The sequence below is a fragment of the Crinia signifera genome, chromosome 5 (genome assembly GCF_055691185.1).
Source record: "Crinia signifera chromosome 5, ASM5569118v1, whole genome shotgun sequence".
Classification (NCBI taxonomy): domain Eukaryota; kingdom Metazoa; phylum Chordata; class Amphibia; order Anura; family Myobatrachidae; genus Crinia; species Crinia signifera.
In genome coordinates, this window is record NC_139221.1 from 4,209,097 (window position 1) to 4,225,569 (window position 16,473).

General features: G+C 46.3%; 1 protein-coding gene across 3 annotated transcripts in view; it reads left to right on the forward strand.

Annotated features, from left to right (window-relative positions):
• The first annotated feature begins 6,872 nt into the window (after positions 1-6,872).
• The window catches only part of LOC146079868 (uncharacterized), a 158,646-nt gene continuing 149,045 nt past the window's right edge, over positions 6,873-16,473 (forward strand). For 2 of the 3 annotated variants that reach the window (XM_083186537.1, XM_083186538.1), the window contains exon 1: positions 6,873-7,213. In XM_083186537.1, the coding sequence (XP_083042663.1) occupies positions 7,117-7,213 (97 nt within the window). In that variant the 5' untranslated portion in view covers positions 6,873-7,116. The remainder of the gene's footprint in view (positions 7,214-16,473) is intronic. The other variant, XM_083186536.1, reaches the window with a different exon arrangement.

A 16,473-nucleotide genomic window follows, 5' to 3' on the forward strand; every position in this document is an offset into this window, starting at 1 on the left:
CATTTCTATCCCCTGTGCCCCAATTAACAGCGAGGCTCAATAGAAGTGCTGCTACCCCAACAGCGAGGAAAAAGGCCACAAACCCGCTTTTCTGACTATATATATATATATATATATATACAGATCCAATATCCCAAAGGACAAAGCAGGCACTCAGGAGACGTTGTTCAAATGCAAATAAAACGTGTATTGAAATGGGGACGTTTCGGGGTATGAGCCCCTTCTTCAGCCCACTCCTACAGCACAGAACACATATACAAAAAACACTTTTATACTCACAGACCTCCGGTGCCGTCCACGCCGCTGGATTCACGGAGTCGCCGCCCGGAAGACGTCACGCAGCGCTTCCGTCCTAGCGCGCCTGGCTGTAGTTGCCGGGCAACACACAGCTTGCGTGCCAGAACCCAGGAAGACTGCTGCCGCTCGGAATGCGTGCCTGGCCATTCTATGACATCCTCACGACGGGTACACGGGGCTGTGAACAGAAACACACAAAACATAAATAAACGCATAATTACAATATATACAAGATGAGATAACGCTGTAAGTGTTTTGATATGATGCTGGGTGAGAGCATGCAGAGAGAGCTCCCGGCCACATATGATATGTGACCCTGTTGCACATCTCGCAATTGCTCCCAAGCAGAACCACAATCCACACTGACAGAGAATAAATCTCGCTACACAAGTACAGCATGTGATGCTTCACAGAATAGTAATGAGGAAATTATTTAAAGCATTATAAAGCAATTCTACATAAGGGAATTCCAATTAATTTTTTCATTTAATCCCTTGGGGGAAATAGTGTTGAGGCGAAAAATCCACTCTGATTCTTTGATCAAAAGTTTTTTTGCTCTATTGCCACCTCTCAGTGACTCTGGAACCCCATCGATGATGAAATGTTTAAAATCACCAATCGAATGTCCCATGGTTCTGAAGTGGCGCGCCACCGGTTGGTCAATCTCCCTCCCTTGCAGAGAAAGGTTGATTGCCGACCGGTGGAGCGCCATCCTGTCACGAAAACAGCGAATGGTTTGACCAATATAATAGAGGCCACAAGGACAAAAAATAATGTAGACAACATGGGAGGTTTTGCAAGTAAAGACAGATCTAATAAGAAATCTTTTGTCTGTATGCGGGTGTTTAAAGTCTTTGCAACTCACCATGTGTTTACAAGTCTCGCAGGACCAACAGCTATAGCAGCCGGGGGGTTTTACATATGTATTGGGTGGTCTAGGGACACCAATACCCGTGACATCAGTTTTAACCAACCTGTCCCTGAGGTTGGGGCCTCTACGGAAGGCCGCCAGAGGTCTGATATTTCTCAGAGCAGGAAGATCGGGATCAGTTTTTACAATAGGCCACAAGGCATTAGTTGCATGCCTAATGATAGGACTGGCTACAGAAAAAGAGCTAGACCATGGGAGTACCGCTTTCACATCTCGTTGCTTGGGTGTTAACAGTTGTGATCTGGGCATATTTAGAACTTGCTGTTTTTGCTTCAGCAACACCGTACGGTCATAGCCTCTAGCTAAAAATTTAATGATAAGGGCATCTAATCTTTCTTCAACCATGGCAGGGTTACTAATGATTCTTTTGACTCTAATCATTTGTGAAAATGGTAACCCTATCTTAAGAGCAGGGGGGTGATGACTAGATGCCAACAAGAAACTGTTTCGTTCCACATCTTTGAGATATACATCTGTAAGAATCTTATTATCACAGATCATTACATTAACGTCTAAAAAATGGGCTGTGGTGGCACTCCACAGAGCTGTATATTTGATTGAAGGATCACCTGCATTAATCTCAAGCAGAAGTTCCGCTAGTAGATCCTCTCCACCCGTCCATAAGACGAAAATGTCGTCTATGTAACGGGTGAATAGACGCAAATGACACCTGATTTCTGGTCTATCAAAAAAAGTGGTTTGTTCTTGACGAAACATAAAAATATTGGCAAAAGAAGGGGCCACTGCAGACCCCATAGCACAACCCCTGAGTTGTAGATAGTATGCCCCATCAAATAAAAAGTAATTGCGCTTAAGAGTAAGCACAATTAATTCCATGAACAAGTCATGGTCCAGCAAAGATGTATCTAAATGTTCAGAAATAAATGCCTTCACAGCCTCAATACCTCCATCATGAGGGATGGAGGTATATAGGCTGCAGACGTCCAAGCAAACCATAAGAGTTCCTGCAGGAACAGGTCCTACACCATCTAATAGTTTGAGAAAACTGGTGGTGTCTTTTAGAAAAGTGTCTTTCAACGGTAACAATGGTTGCAATAAAAAGTCGAGTAGCTTTGGCCACAGGCTGGTATAAAGAGTCACGGGCAGCTATAATGGGTCGTCCTGGAGGGTGAAGAGCATCCTTATGAACCTTCGGTAGTGAGTATAATACAGGAACCAGCGGCCACTCATTGTACAGGGATTTAAATAATTTAGACGAAATTTTTCCTGTTTGCATAGCAGTTGTAAGAATCCCACATAATTCCTTTTTATAAAGAGAAGTGGGGTCCCTCGGAAGTTTCTTATACACCGCCACATCTGAAAGCTGACTGTATAATTCCTGTCGATAATCTGACAGGTTTTGGATCACTATGGCCCCGCCTTTGTCGGCGGGCCGAATAGTAATATCCTCATAAGTCCCCAGGTTACTCAAGGCTTGGGCCTCAGCTTGAGATAAATTTTTTCTGAATTTGGCTGGTGCTCCGGTATATTTTGTAACTGATTCGTCTAATAATCTCCCAAATGTACGTAGGGCCGCATTGTTCGACACAGGGTCAAATGTAGATTTTGAGTAGCTCATCATGAATTTTTCCAAAGGATCATCAGAGATGTTGTCCACTCTAGACTGAAAATGTTCTTTCAAGCGCAATTTGCGCATTAATTTGTGTTGATCACGTTTCCAAGTGAAAGGGTCGTGGAGATTGGTCGGGACAAAGGTTAACCCTTTACTAAGCACGGTAATCTCAGTGTCGCTCAACTTACGGTTGGACAAATTCATTACACCTATATATATATATAGTGGCAGAGTCAGGTAATATCCCAGGTGTGACATTGGGGAGAGGGGCAATGAAGGAAAATCCAGAGGATTGTCATTCAGCCAAAGTGATATCTATATATCGATCTCATTTTTATCTATCTCAAATCTATCTGGGGGGGTTACTGTTTAATCTCGACCCTCCCCCTTGACCCAGGATCCAGGGACCGACCTACGGGCTCAACGTAGGTAAGTATCAGTGTGTGTGCGTTCTTTGTGTATTAAACTTTTATTTTTCAGGGTGTCAGTGTGTTTTCTTTAATTATTTTTTTGTACTGCAGAACTACAAGTGCCAACAGGCCCTTTAATGCCCCGCATGCTGGGACTTGTGGTTCTCCAAGTCCCAGCATGCGGGGTAGGCTTGCTCGGACTCATAGTTCGCCAGTAGAAAACAATAGTTTTACAACTTTTTTTTTACACAATTCATCAGCCCGATGCCCACCGCCCAGGGGCATCGGGGACAGCCCCGGACTATCAGCATGGGCTGGTAAGTCCTGGAGGGGGGGGACCCCTTCATTGGGGGGGTCCCCACTTTCCCAGGACCCCTGCCCATGCTGACCAGCCAGGGGGTTAATGCTTTGGCCGCGGGACCTTATATAATAAGTGTCCCCCGGCTGTGGCATTACCCTGCTGGCTGGTTGGGTCCGGTGCTGGTTCTTAAAATACGGGGGACCCCTAGTCATTTTGTCCCCGTATTTTGGGAACCAGCGCCAGACCTTGAGCCTGGTGCTGGTTTCATGAAATCAAGGGGACCCCGATTTGTCGGGGACCCTGATTTTATGTCACCAGCACCGGCTCAATGAGTCCGGGGCTGGTTATGCTCGGGTTGGGGACCCCGCGCGCATTTTTTTTTGTTTAACTTTGCGCTTTCCTGCAAACGTGCGATTTTCAGGACTAAAGACCGCACCAATTCGCCGCAAATCGCACCACTTCTGACTTTTCAGGCTCCAATGCGCATCACATTAAATATGCGAATTTTGACTGAAAAGTGCGATTTGCGGCGATGTGGTGCGCACAAAAAACAGGCGCATTTATCTCATCCCATAGAATGTCACCCTATATCTCATATCTATCTAACTATATTTCTCCTTCATCCACTATGTGTCACTGGAGTTACACTGGGGAATAGAAGGCGACCACAGGGAGCATGGGCACTTTAAATATAAAATTAGTGTGACCAACTCCTCCCCTTCTACTTCCCCTCCCAGGCAGTCTTAGATTGTGCTCGCAAGGGAGCAGGTCACATGTGGCTCATCTTGGGCTTTTTTTAAAATTAAGGCATAAAGCAGCAATAATTGCCATTGAGGACAGGCAGATAGTTGCTGCTACTATCTGCGATGCGGGAGCCTGCCAGTGGGAGACGGCTGCTGCCATGGTTTACGCCCGGCTCCCTGGCAGACAGAGACCACCGTCTCTGGAGATGCAACGGGCGCCGCTCATACGAAGCGTACGCCCTATCCTCCCCCAGCCCCACCGCCGACGGCAGTGCCGCAGCACCTGTGAGTATTACCCTGCCTCCCTGTTAGAGGGAAGTCAGGGACACAAATGGCTGTGCAGCAGAGGGTTTAAACCTGGCGCCATTATAGGGGGCGGAGTTACCGCGCGGTGCTCCCAGCAAGCCCAGGCATACCCCAGCATTTCCTGCATGTCACCGTGGCCATTTTATGTACATTGGCGCCGCTGAACGCGCTGCTGGAGGCTCCTTTTTTGCGCTGTAGATCTCTGCCTAAGACTACAGCTGGCGATTCCTTGTCTCCTGGTGACCGTCCTGCTGAAAGCTCTCCCCGCTCTGTGAGTTACAGTGGGGTTTAGAGCTAGGTGGAGACAGGCTCTGTTTCAAATAGGGCTATGGCGCTCCTGTATTTTATATACCATAGCGCTGTTTAGGCTCTGTGACAGCTCCTTTCTTTTACGGTCTCTCCCTTCCAGTGCATCTGGCTGGCTATCCTATACCTACTCTCTGTGTCAGTGTGGTAGTGTGTGGTGATTACTGGGTAACTCCAAGAGGGTTACTTGCATGAAGTGTGATGCAAAATGTACACCTTCTAAAGAGGGCGCCTCACTGTGATAAATGCACTGCAATCCCCCCTTTACTGCAGCCTCCTGCGCAGACCCCTGTCTGGGCATCACAGCTTGCTGATGTCATGTCTCAGTTGTCTACTGAGCTCTCAGCAGCTCAAAGAGATAGACTACCAGAAGCCAGCAGGCCTCTTTGGCTTCTGCTGTACAGGGCTTAATAAAAGCAGCAGAGGGCGCTGGTGCTTCATCCTCAAGGGCATTAAACCCCCCTCTTTTACAAAGAAAGGTTTCTCCCACGGACTGCGGTGACTGTAGGTGATTATGATGATATGCCTGCTCTGGAGGAGGGTGAATTTGCCCCCCCCCCCCCCCCCCCCCAGACGATGATGACGTTGTAGCGTTTGATTTGCAGGAGCCTGCTCAAGCCTCTCAGGGCTTGGAAGATTTAATTCAGATGGTTAAGATTGCCTGTAATGTGACGGATATTACTGACATTCCGGTCCGTCCTTCTCTTTTTGGGAAAAAGCAAAAGCAATCGCCCACCTTTCCTCCAAGTACCCTGCAGGTTTCTTCCACCGGATGGTAGGAAGAAGGTGGAGATCCCACCAGTGGTGGACTTATCAGTCTCGCGACTTTCAAAGACAGTTCTCCCAGTACCAGGAGCTACCGCTCTTAAGGACACCTCCGACCGTAAGTTAGAGCTAACCCTTAAGAACATTTTTTCTGCGGCTGGTGTTATACATCGCCCGGCTCCAGTCGGATGCTGGGTAAATAAGGCCAAATTCAGGAGGCCTCCATATTTTTAATGGAATCCTCATCTGATGTCTGTAAGATTGCAGCCAGAATTTCTGCTTTATCCATTTCAGCTCGCATGGCCCTCTTGTTACGCCAATGGCAGGCCGACACAGAGTCCAAACGAGCGGTGGAGGTTTTGGCATTCAATGGGGATGTCCTGTTCAGGCCTGAGCTCGATAAGTGGATATCCCAGGCAACAGGAGGTAAGTCTCACTTCCTTCAGCAGCTCCACCGTGGATCCATTGTGGCACCATATAAGTAAAGGATAATAATTATATATATATATATATATATATATATATAAGAATCAGCATTTAAGGGCGGAGATCCCATCTATGCTGAGTAATTATTCTAGTTGTGAGAGCAGAAAGCAATTAGAGAAAGGGGCTTATATAATGTCTGGACACTACCGTAGATACAGGGTTTTCACCGGTCAGTTTTAGATGCCGAGCGAACGGACCGCGAGTTGATGTTTTATGTGAACGCCTCCATCTGTGGGAACCTCCCCCATTCTCCAATGGTCTCCGTCCATCGAATTCTGGACCGAGTAGTCAGGCAGCAACGAGTGCTCCAGACCACTCGGACATTTTGCCGTATGAAAGCAGGGATATGGGCGGGCAGCTGGCATCCGGCCCCCACCACGTGCGTCACGGCCGCATTACCATACGTACACCCAGCGTTTTCATGAAGCGCGGGGAGTACGTATATGGTAATGAGCCCAAACATCCCTTCCCGCCTCTCTCCACCCCCTGCTTGAATGGTTCCGACCGATCATTTTCTGCATGGAGCTCACCGCGTGTTTGGGCGTGTGAGGCGTTCGCACATGCGCAGATACACCTCCGCACATGCGCAAACATCGGCTGTCTGACCGTACACCTAGCCTTCCAACTCAATCAGAATAAGGGCCATAGTGACCACCTGCTACTAGCATGGTCTCCCTGTATTACACACAATGACTGACAGCTCGCTGACACCTTATCTCCAAATTCTTTCCCTGTGAGTTTGTGGATCAATATTCCTCTGAGCTCAGCAAGGGGAATGCACCGCCGGCTCCTCTCAGCAAATACACCCAAATGGACTCTGTTCTCATTGGACAAATAGATCACTGAAGACTGAGAACGGGGGGACGATTCAAGCCCACGATCCTGCGTGAGCATTCTGCAACGGAGACTCGGCCGTATTCCTGCCTTCGTACACAGAGATGGATGATGGTGTCTTCGCTTGTCCTCTAACATAGAGGTGGCTCTGAGCACGTTGTACAATGGCGTCTGGAGTTATCTGCCGGTGGTTCCATGTGCTATTACTAACTACTCTCTACAGCGTATGTGTCAGTGCGGAGGATACGACCTCTGCAAACGGTGAGTCCTGGCTTCTGTTATCCGAGAGGTCTCAGAATGGTTAGTCCTTGCATTTTCCTAGGTATAGTAGGAGCTGCCATGTAGCTCCGCGCTCTGTCTCTGTAAGAGATATTACATTGTGTATAATATGTATATTGGTATATGCCCACAAATACACCACACACCTGTAGATATGCCAGCATCTATCATGGGCACCTGCTTGTGACCACGTACAATAAGGGTGAGGTGTATGAGGGTGCTCAGAGCTTCTGCTGATGATGAACATTCCATATCTTACAATTGCACATTGACCACTGGAGTTGACATTTGCTTCCGCCTCTCATATAATGATGACACAGTCCTGGAGAGACGTCCTTGATTCCAAGGAGTCACTTTTGGACAATGGTTGGAGAAATATGGAGCAAACTAGTGACTTTTTTCGCCGTCTCATACATCATAACGACTTGGAGGAGAACAATGCCCCCTCTGTGAGGAACAGGAGAATGTTTGGTCGATCTCTAAGCCGGAGATAGTGGGGAAATCTGCCAGGCGAAATCCATGATGGATTAATGGCAGTATGGCCGGAACGCTTCCTTTGTGCTGGAACGGGATGGCGGTTAATATCACTCGCCGGATCCGTAGGAAGCTGTATGAAGTTGTATGAAGTTGGTTGATGGAAGTGAAGAAGTTGTATGAAGGGCGGAATGTCTGAGGACCTGGGCTTGGCATCCTTCTCCGTCCTCTCACAGAGGCCATTTATTAGAGCAATTCCTGATGGACACACCAGGTGTGAGTGGTCTGCATGCATCTTCTGGTTACCCTGAATAAGGATATAACAGTAGACAGGGTCAGACTAGCAATAGACCATTTGTATATGAAGAAATCCCAGGGAACAGATGGATTAAGATCTCAATCATATAAAAACCTGTCACACTCTGTTCAATTGCGTGAATTACATGATTATTGCCACAGGTCCGGTTTTCTGCATCACATTGTATTCCTGATATACTGACATCACCTAGGTCAGATGATCTCAGCAGCCAATCACACACCTGCTGCTGAGTGATACTCCCTGAAGTTACATGCTGTTCCCTGTCTCCTGGGTGCAAGTGACTTATTCTGTTATCTGGCCCAGAATTGCAGTTGCTGTAATTTCCTGCACTCCGGGTAATTATTCCTCTGCAAGGATTCATCCTGCTGACATCCATTAGGGTAAGTATTCCTCTGCAAGGATTCATCCTGCTGATATCCAGTAATTTCCTGTACTTCGGGTAAGTACTCCTCTGCAAGGATTCATACTGCTTACATCCATTAGGGTAAGTATTCCTCTGCAAGGATTCATCCTGCTGACATCCAGCCATTTCCTGTACTCCGGGTAATTATTCCTCTGCAAGGATTCATCCTGCTGACATCCAGTAATTTCCTGTACTCCGGGTAAGTATTCCTCTGCAAGGATTCATCCTGCTGACATCCATTAGGGTTAGTATTCCTCTGCAAGGATTCATCCTGCTGATATCCAGTAATTTCCTGTACTTCGGGTAAGTATTCCTCTGCAAGGATTCATCCTGCTGATATTCAGTAATTTCCTGTACTCCGGGTAAGTATTCCTCTGCAAGGATTCATCCTGCTGACTTGTAGTAATTTCCTGTACTCCGGGTAAGTATTCCTCTGTAAGGATTCATCCTGCTGATATCCAGTAATTTCCTGTACTTCGGGTAAGTACTCCTCTGCAAGGATTCATCCTGCTGATATCCAGTAATTTCCTGTACTCCGGGTAAGTATTCCTCTGCAAGGATTCATCCTGCTGATATCCAGTAATTTCCTGTACTCCGGGTAAGTATTCCTCCGCAAGGATTCATCCTGCTGACATCCAGTAATTTCCTGTACTCCGGGTAAGTATTCCTCTGCAAGGATTCATCCTGCTGACATCCAGTAATTTCCTGTACTCCGGGTAAGTATTCCTCCGCAAGGATTCATCCTGCTGACATCCAGTAATTTCCTGTACACCGGGTTAGTATTCCTCTGCAAGGATTCATCCTGCTGACATCCAGTAATTTCCTGTACTCCAGGTAAGTATTCCTCTGCAAGGATTCATCCTGCTGACATCCAGTAATTTCCTGTACTCCAGGTAATTATTCCTCTGCAAGGATTCATCCTGCTGACATCCAGTAATTTCCTGTACTCCAGGTAAGAATTCCTCTGCAAGGATTTATCCTGCTGTTATCCAGTGAGTAAAAGGTATCCTGCAAACTCCAGTGTTACCTGCTCACCATCTGCAATATTCACTCTTCTACTTATTCGGCTTCTGTCTACTTGCTTGTTGGTTCCAAGCTCACACCAAGGGGGAAATTTACCAATATGAAAAACCTAGTTTTTCGTATTGGTATTTCCCCTACGGCTGCATACGACTGTTTCAGTCGTATGTAAAGTCGTGTTCCGGAGGGGAATGTACAAAGCAGTCATATACGACTGCTTTGTAACCCACCGATGTCATAGGAATTCGTATTAGCTGGCCATATATACGGCCGCTAATACGAATTCGTACAGGCAGTCTGCTCCGCCTCCCGAATGCCGCTATTGGCCGCCTTGCGGCCTAGCGGCCAATCAGGAGCCGCAAGGCAGCCAATAGCGGCATTCGGGAGGCGGAGCCGCACGATGTACACAAACACCGTGCAGCTCTCTGCTGTCCGGCTGGTTTCGCATGTCGGTTTGTTTTTTTGCAAAGACCCCTTCCCTGGACTACGACGCCCTGGGACAGGTGAGTATGGTTTCCTTCCATAGGTTCCCACATGGATTTCGTCAGACTCCAGACGCAGACGCCATTGCCGACATGGACAGCGACGTCGACATGGACCAGAAGGCGACACAGGACATCAGGACCAGGGCTACCTACGGGAAGAAGATAGGTAAGTATCAGTATGTAAGGGCTTTGTATGTATTAAAGTTTTATTTTAAGTGTGTGTCAGTGTGTTTTATTTTACTATTTTTAATACTGTGGCACTACAAGACCCAGCGGGCCCTTTAATGCCCTGCAGGCTGGGACTTGTGGTTCTCCAAGTCCCAGCTTGCGGGGGAGGCTTGCTGGGACTCATAGTGCCCCAGTATTAGACAATAGATTATTCTATTTTTTACACCACTATCAGCTCGATGCCCACCGCCCAGGGGCATCGAGGACAGCACCAGGCTTCAGCCTGGTCAGGTAAGTCCTGGAGGGGGGGACCCCTTTATTATTCCTTTTATTGTTGTATTTTTCGGGATTGAAAATCCCGAAAATACAAATGTGTAAATAATAGGTGTATTTCTGCCTACGAATACACCTATTTTTTACGAATCCATTTTGGTAAATTTCCCCCCAAGAGTCATCCAGTTCTGCACAGTATTATCAGTGTTCTGTGTCTCAGGTTCTCAGACCATTCCAGCCTTCTGATTATTGCTACTGACCTGGCTATCCTTGTGACATGCACCTGCTAAACCCTTGTCTGTTTTACTTTTCCTGATACTGGTACTGACCTGTCTATTCCTGTGATAAGAACCCCTCTGATAAGAACCTGCTTAATCGTTGTGTGTGTGTATCCAGCCTTCTGATTACTGTTACCGACCCAGCTATCCTTGTGACATGCACCTGCTAAACCCTCCTCTGCATTGTGAACATATTTGCCTGGTTTCAGGGAGATTCTAGGTGACTGTAGACTGCACATCGCAAAGCTACTGAGAGGAGTGTCATGCTCCACCTAAAGGGTGTGTTTAGCTCCACCTTTTGTCACCCAGTGGGGTGGGATTCCCGTGCCAGTGCTGTGGCTGCCAGTTGGGATTCCAAAACCAGGTTTTCTGCTGCAGGCGTACCGATTGCCGTTATGGTAACCACATCCCCACACAGCACTATAGCACATTATATTATACACAGCTCCCCTCCATATAACTGTGTATAAAAGCACCCCCAAATGACACAGCCCCCCTCTCATATCTCTTCTATATTTAGCCAGATCTGTCACTCATCCCCTGTGTATATAACGTTCCCGCCCAGCAGGATACACCCCCCCCCCCCCCTAGAGAAAAGACCAGTGTGACCAATGTGTATAACGTTCCACCCCCTTGACATCACCTCCCCCCGCCCAGCCAGGGCTACAGTACACGCCCACTATCCACCATTACTCCACAGCCACCATCACTCCTGCACCCCCCCCCCCCCCGAACCCCCGCGACCCCCCCCTCCCGATTCGCGGGACCCTTGCAACCCCCCTGCGCGATTCGCGGGACCCCCGCGACCCCCCCGCGAAAACAATACACACCCCCTTCCAAATCATGTGCTCTCTATTTAACACATCTCACTTATAACTGAAGTTGTGAGGAAAAGGATTGTGAATTTGAAAAAACAGCGCTCATGGTGACAATATGTAAATAATGAACAATACTTATGCTCAAAAGGGTACTGGTTTAACTGATTCACAGAGTGTAGTACCAAGTTGCAGAATTCTCTGGTTCTCCCCTAATAATGAAACAGGGGAGACACAATACAATGCAGCATAGTGCAGATCAATCGGATAAAAAGAATTTAATATAATAGTTGCACTTACAATAAAGTGACTTTAGTAAAAGCACAAGACAGGTGATCCTTGGGGCAAAACAGCAGCAGATGTAATACAGAGTCCTTAGGTCCTGGGTTCCCCGTCTCGGAAACAGACAGCCACAGTCCTTCGGGTCCATGCCGCACAGCCCTTCACGATACACCGGTCCAACAATAAAAAGCTGGGTAGCACGCTAGACGCGTTTCGGAGCTAAGTCCTTCATCAGAAGCGTGCTGAGATAGTGTCCAAGTACAGGTATATATACCTGCAAACAGCTGTACCCACTCGCCGCTAATCGGCGTATGATTTCCGACTTCCGGGTGAACCAAAATGGAGATGCGTTCCAAATACCGGATATGCGTCACCGCTAGTACAATGAATAGACGGAACGTCCTGTATGAAGATCCCCAGCTCAATGCTCTATAGTAGTTTAGTTCCTAGTAACATAGGGATGCATTCAGCTTCATAATATACCGCAAAACCGGAAGTATTTGCGTGTCACTCGTTTCCAAGGGCGCAATATGCATTCCAAAGCGGAATAGTTTCCTATATACCAGAGATATGGGATATGTTCATACGGAAGTCGGATATCATTCACAAGAGAAACATATAAAAAAGATGTCTTCCATAAAATCTGTAGAGAAGATAAAAATAATTAAAATATGCAATAATCTACATTTATGCCTCCACCCAATAGCGGAAATAAAAAAGAGAGATAAAGTGCAATCCTAGGTAAGAAAGGGTTTCAATTCAAATTCAGTATTTAAACCCTTTGGGACTTGTGTCCCAAGGCGATTTATCCAACGCATCTCTGTTCTGGAGAGGCGTTTCGCGCGGTCATTTGAGCGGATTTTAGGTAGGATTAGTTGAATACCACAAAATTGTTTAATGTGGCATTCATTTGCATTATGCTTAATTCTAAAATGCTCTGACACAGTGTGATTTACAAATTTCTTACGAATATTGTAAATGTGCTCTGATGCCCTGGTTTTAAGCTGTCTAGATGTCTTGCCTATATAGGCAAGACCGCAGCTGCATTCCAGGGCATAGATCACATTACGAGAATGGCAAGTGATAAACTGTTTGATTGAAAGTGTTTGGCCATTCAAGATCAACTGGTCAAATTTTCTATCTTTTGATTTGACTGTCCTGCACATCAGACAGGAACCACAACGGTGGAACCCTATAGTTCTGATGGTCTGGCGTAATTCACCATCTGTAGAACTATGTACAAGGTGGTCTTTAAGAGATGGAGCTTTTTTGTATATAAATTGGGGTTTGGAAGGGAGTTCCAATCCTATAATGGGATCACCTTGTAATAAATGCCAATTTTTTCGAAAAATCTTTTCCACATCTTTGTGTACAGTACTATATTTACTAATGAAGGCCCATTTGAACCTATCATCATTTTCTTGTTTAGGTTTTACCTCCAGTAACAGTAGCGCACGCAGGGGGGTTTCTGAGTACCCAGAAACCCCCCCAGGAGTCCAAGGGCCCTAGTCTGAAAGCTGAGGGTCTCCTCTTTCCATTGGTATAAGAATTTTAAAAATCGGCCCTGGGAAACCAGAGATATCTGACTTCAAAGCAGTGGTCCCCATCCAAGCCTGTTAATTGCTCTTCCCAGTCAGATATTTCAGGTTCTGTCTGACTTAGAGTTTTTCTGAGGATATATTCCAAAAGCTGGGACTCTCCCTCTTTGATGGACACTAGAAGCTTGTCTCTACTGTGCCCAGAACCAGAGATATCAGCCTTCCAGCAGCTGGTTACTGCTCCAGCTCCACACACCTGTCAAGTAGTTTTATATACTCGTTGGCAGATTGCTCTGCCTCCTGAACTCTGATCCCCTAGTCCCCAATACCATTTGGTAGGTGGGATTCTCTAGTTTTTAATTCCATTAAAATCTAAGAAATCTTTTTACGAGAACTGGAGATATCTGCAGTCAAGCAAGCTGTCCTCCCACCAGAAAATTCTGAATAATAAGCCCACTCCACTATACACCACTCCTCTGCATATTAAACATCCTCTACCACCCTGGAAGTTATGTATCAGGGCCCCTTCATTCAGCCCAATGCCCCCTTCTCCCACCCCATCTCCCACCATCTGTGCAGTAAAGGGGTAATTAGTGGAAATTACTGATCCAGGCCCTACATGCTGAGCGGTTGATATTATACCCCCTACCACCCGCGGGACATCAAAGCACCCCCCACCCCTACCGCTGGAGGATCAGTAGTGGCCCCAATACATTGCTATGCCCAGGGGTCTACACTGCTGTTGACGCCCCTGTATATATATATATATATATATATAAAATTATTTATATACATTTGGTCCATCTATAATACTCTAACTGACCCGGCATATACTGTGTCACCTGTCCATCTCCGTGCTTTGCTCCGCCCCTCTGGAAACCCCCTTCTGAAAATCCTGCGTTTGCCACTGAGTAAGGTGGATCTGTCCACAGTCTCAATTCTCTCTTTAGCTTTTTTTAATAGACTGTCAGAGTAACCTTTCACACTAAGACGTTCAGATAATTCATGAATTTGCTCATCACATATAGATGGATCAGTGCAATTACGCTTAATACGTGAAAATTGGCCGAAAGGAATGGCATCAAGCCAATTTTTATGGTGCTGGCTCGTGGTCAGGATAAAACTATTGGAGTCTGTCTCCTTCCTGAAAGTCTTAGTTTTCAGCATATTGTTATCTATATATATAACTTGAGATCCAGGAAGGATACATTATCCTGACTACAATCAAATGTTAATTTAATTTTGCGGTCATTTTCATTAAGCCTAGTACAGAAAACATCTAGATCAGATTTTTCACCCGACCAAACAAAAAGGATGTCGTCTATAAATCGACTATGTGGCTGTCTGTTTCCGGAGACGGGGAACCCAGGACCTAAGGACTCTGTGTTACATCTGCCTGCTGTTTTGCCCCAAGGATCACCTGTCTTGTGCTTTTACTAAAGTCACTTTATTGTAAGTGCAACTATTATATTAAATTATTTTTATCCGATTGATCTGCACTATGCTGCGTTGTATTGTGTCTCCCCTGTTTCATTATTAGGGGAGAACCAGACAATTCTGCAACTTGGTACTACATTCTGTGAAATCAGTTAAATCAGTACCCTTTTGAGCATAAGTATTGTTCATTATTTACATATTGTCACCATGGGGGTTATTCTAATCCACTCTTTCTGACAAAATCCTTCTTAGACGGACAAAACCATGTGCACTGCAGGGGGGCAGATGTAACATGTGCAGAGAGAATTAGATTTGGGTGAGTTATTTTGTTTCTGTGCAGGGTAAATACTGGCTGGTTTATTTTTACACTGCAATATAGATCTCACTTTGAAGTAAAACCCCACCCAAATCTAATTATCTCTGCACAAGTAACATCTGCCCCACCTGCAGTGCACATGGTTTTGCCCATCTAAGAAGGATTTTGTCAGAAAGAGTGAACTAGAATAAGGCCCCTTGAGCGCTGTTTTTTCAAATTCACAATCCTTTTCCTCACATTGTCTATTTGTCAGTAGTTATAGGTGTTATTCTACTGTGTGAATTTGTATCTAGCTGCACAAGGTCCTTTATTGCACACCGTTTGGTTGAGACTTTCTTGTATTTCCTATAACTGAAGTTGCAATACAGGCATCTTTCATACAATTCTAACCATATGTCTCGCAATACAAACGTTCACAAATTAAGGGGGCGCAGCCCCTTACGCCGGTGTGAAGAGCACCCGTAGGGTGCGATGAATCACCTAGTTACTCATAGTTGCCTAACCTATTTTCAGCATGAGACTCCCTGACACAACAGCAATCTCCCCTTCTCCCTCATTAGTCTAGCAATCTCCCTCATGTCACCTAGCCCACATTACACTGTGACATCATAGTTACCTCCCCTCCTGCATTCTGCAGGAGACTCCCTGACATAGCAGCAATCTCCCTCTCTCCCTCTTTAGTCTAGCAATCTCCCTCATGTCACCTAGCCCACATTACACTGTTACATCATAGTTACCTCCCCTCCTGCATTCTGCAGGAGACTCCCTGACATAGCAGCAATCTCCCTCTCTCCCTCATTAGTCTAGCAATCTCCCTCATGTCACCTAGCCCACATTACACTGTTACACCATAGTTACCTCCCCTCCTGCATTCTGCAGGAGACTCCCTGACATAGCAGCAATCTCCCTCTCTCCCTCATTAGTCTAGCAATCTCCCTCATGTCACCTAGCCCACATTACACTGTTACATCATAGTTACCTTTCCTCCTGGATTCTGCAGAAGACTCCCTGACATAGCAGCAATCTCCCTCTCTCCCTCATTAGTCTAGCAATCTCCCTCATGTCACCTAGCCCACATTACACTGTTACATCATAGTTACCTCCCCTCCTGCATTCTGCAGGAGACTCCCTGACATAGCAGCAATCTCCCTCTCTCCCTCATTAGTCTAGCAATCTCCCTCATGTCACCTAGCCCACATTACACTGTTACACCATAGTTACCTCCCCTCCTGCATTCTGTAGGAGACTCCCTGACATAGCAGCAATCTCCCTCTCTCCCTCATTAGTCTAGCAATCTCCCTCATGTCACCTAGCCCACATTACACTGTTACACCATAGTTACCTCCCCTCCTGCATTCTGTAGGAGACTCCCTGACATAGCAGCAATCTCCCTCTCTCCCTCATTAGTCTACAGTGCCAGATTAAGGTCTAAAT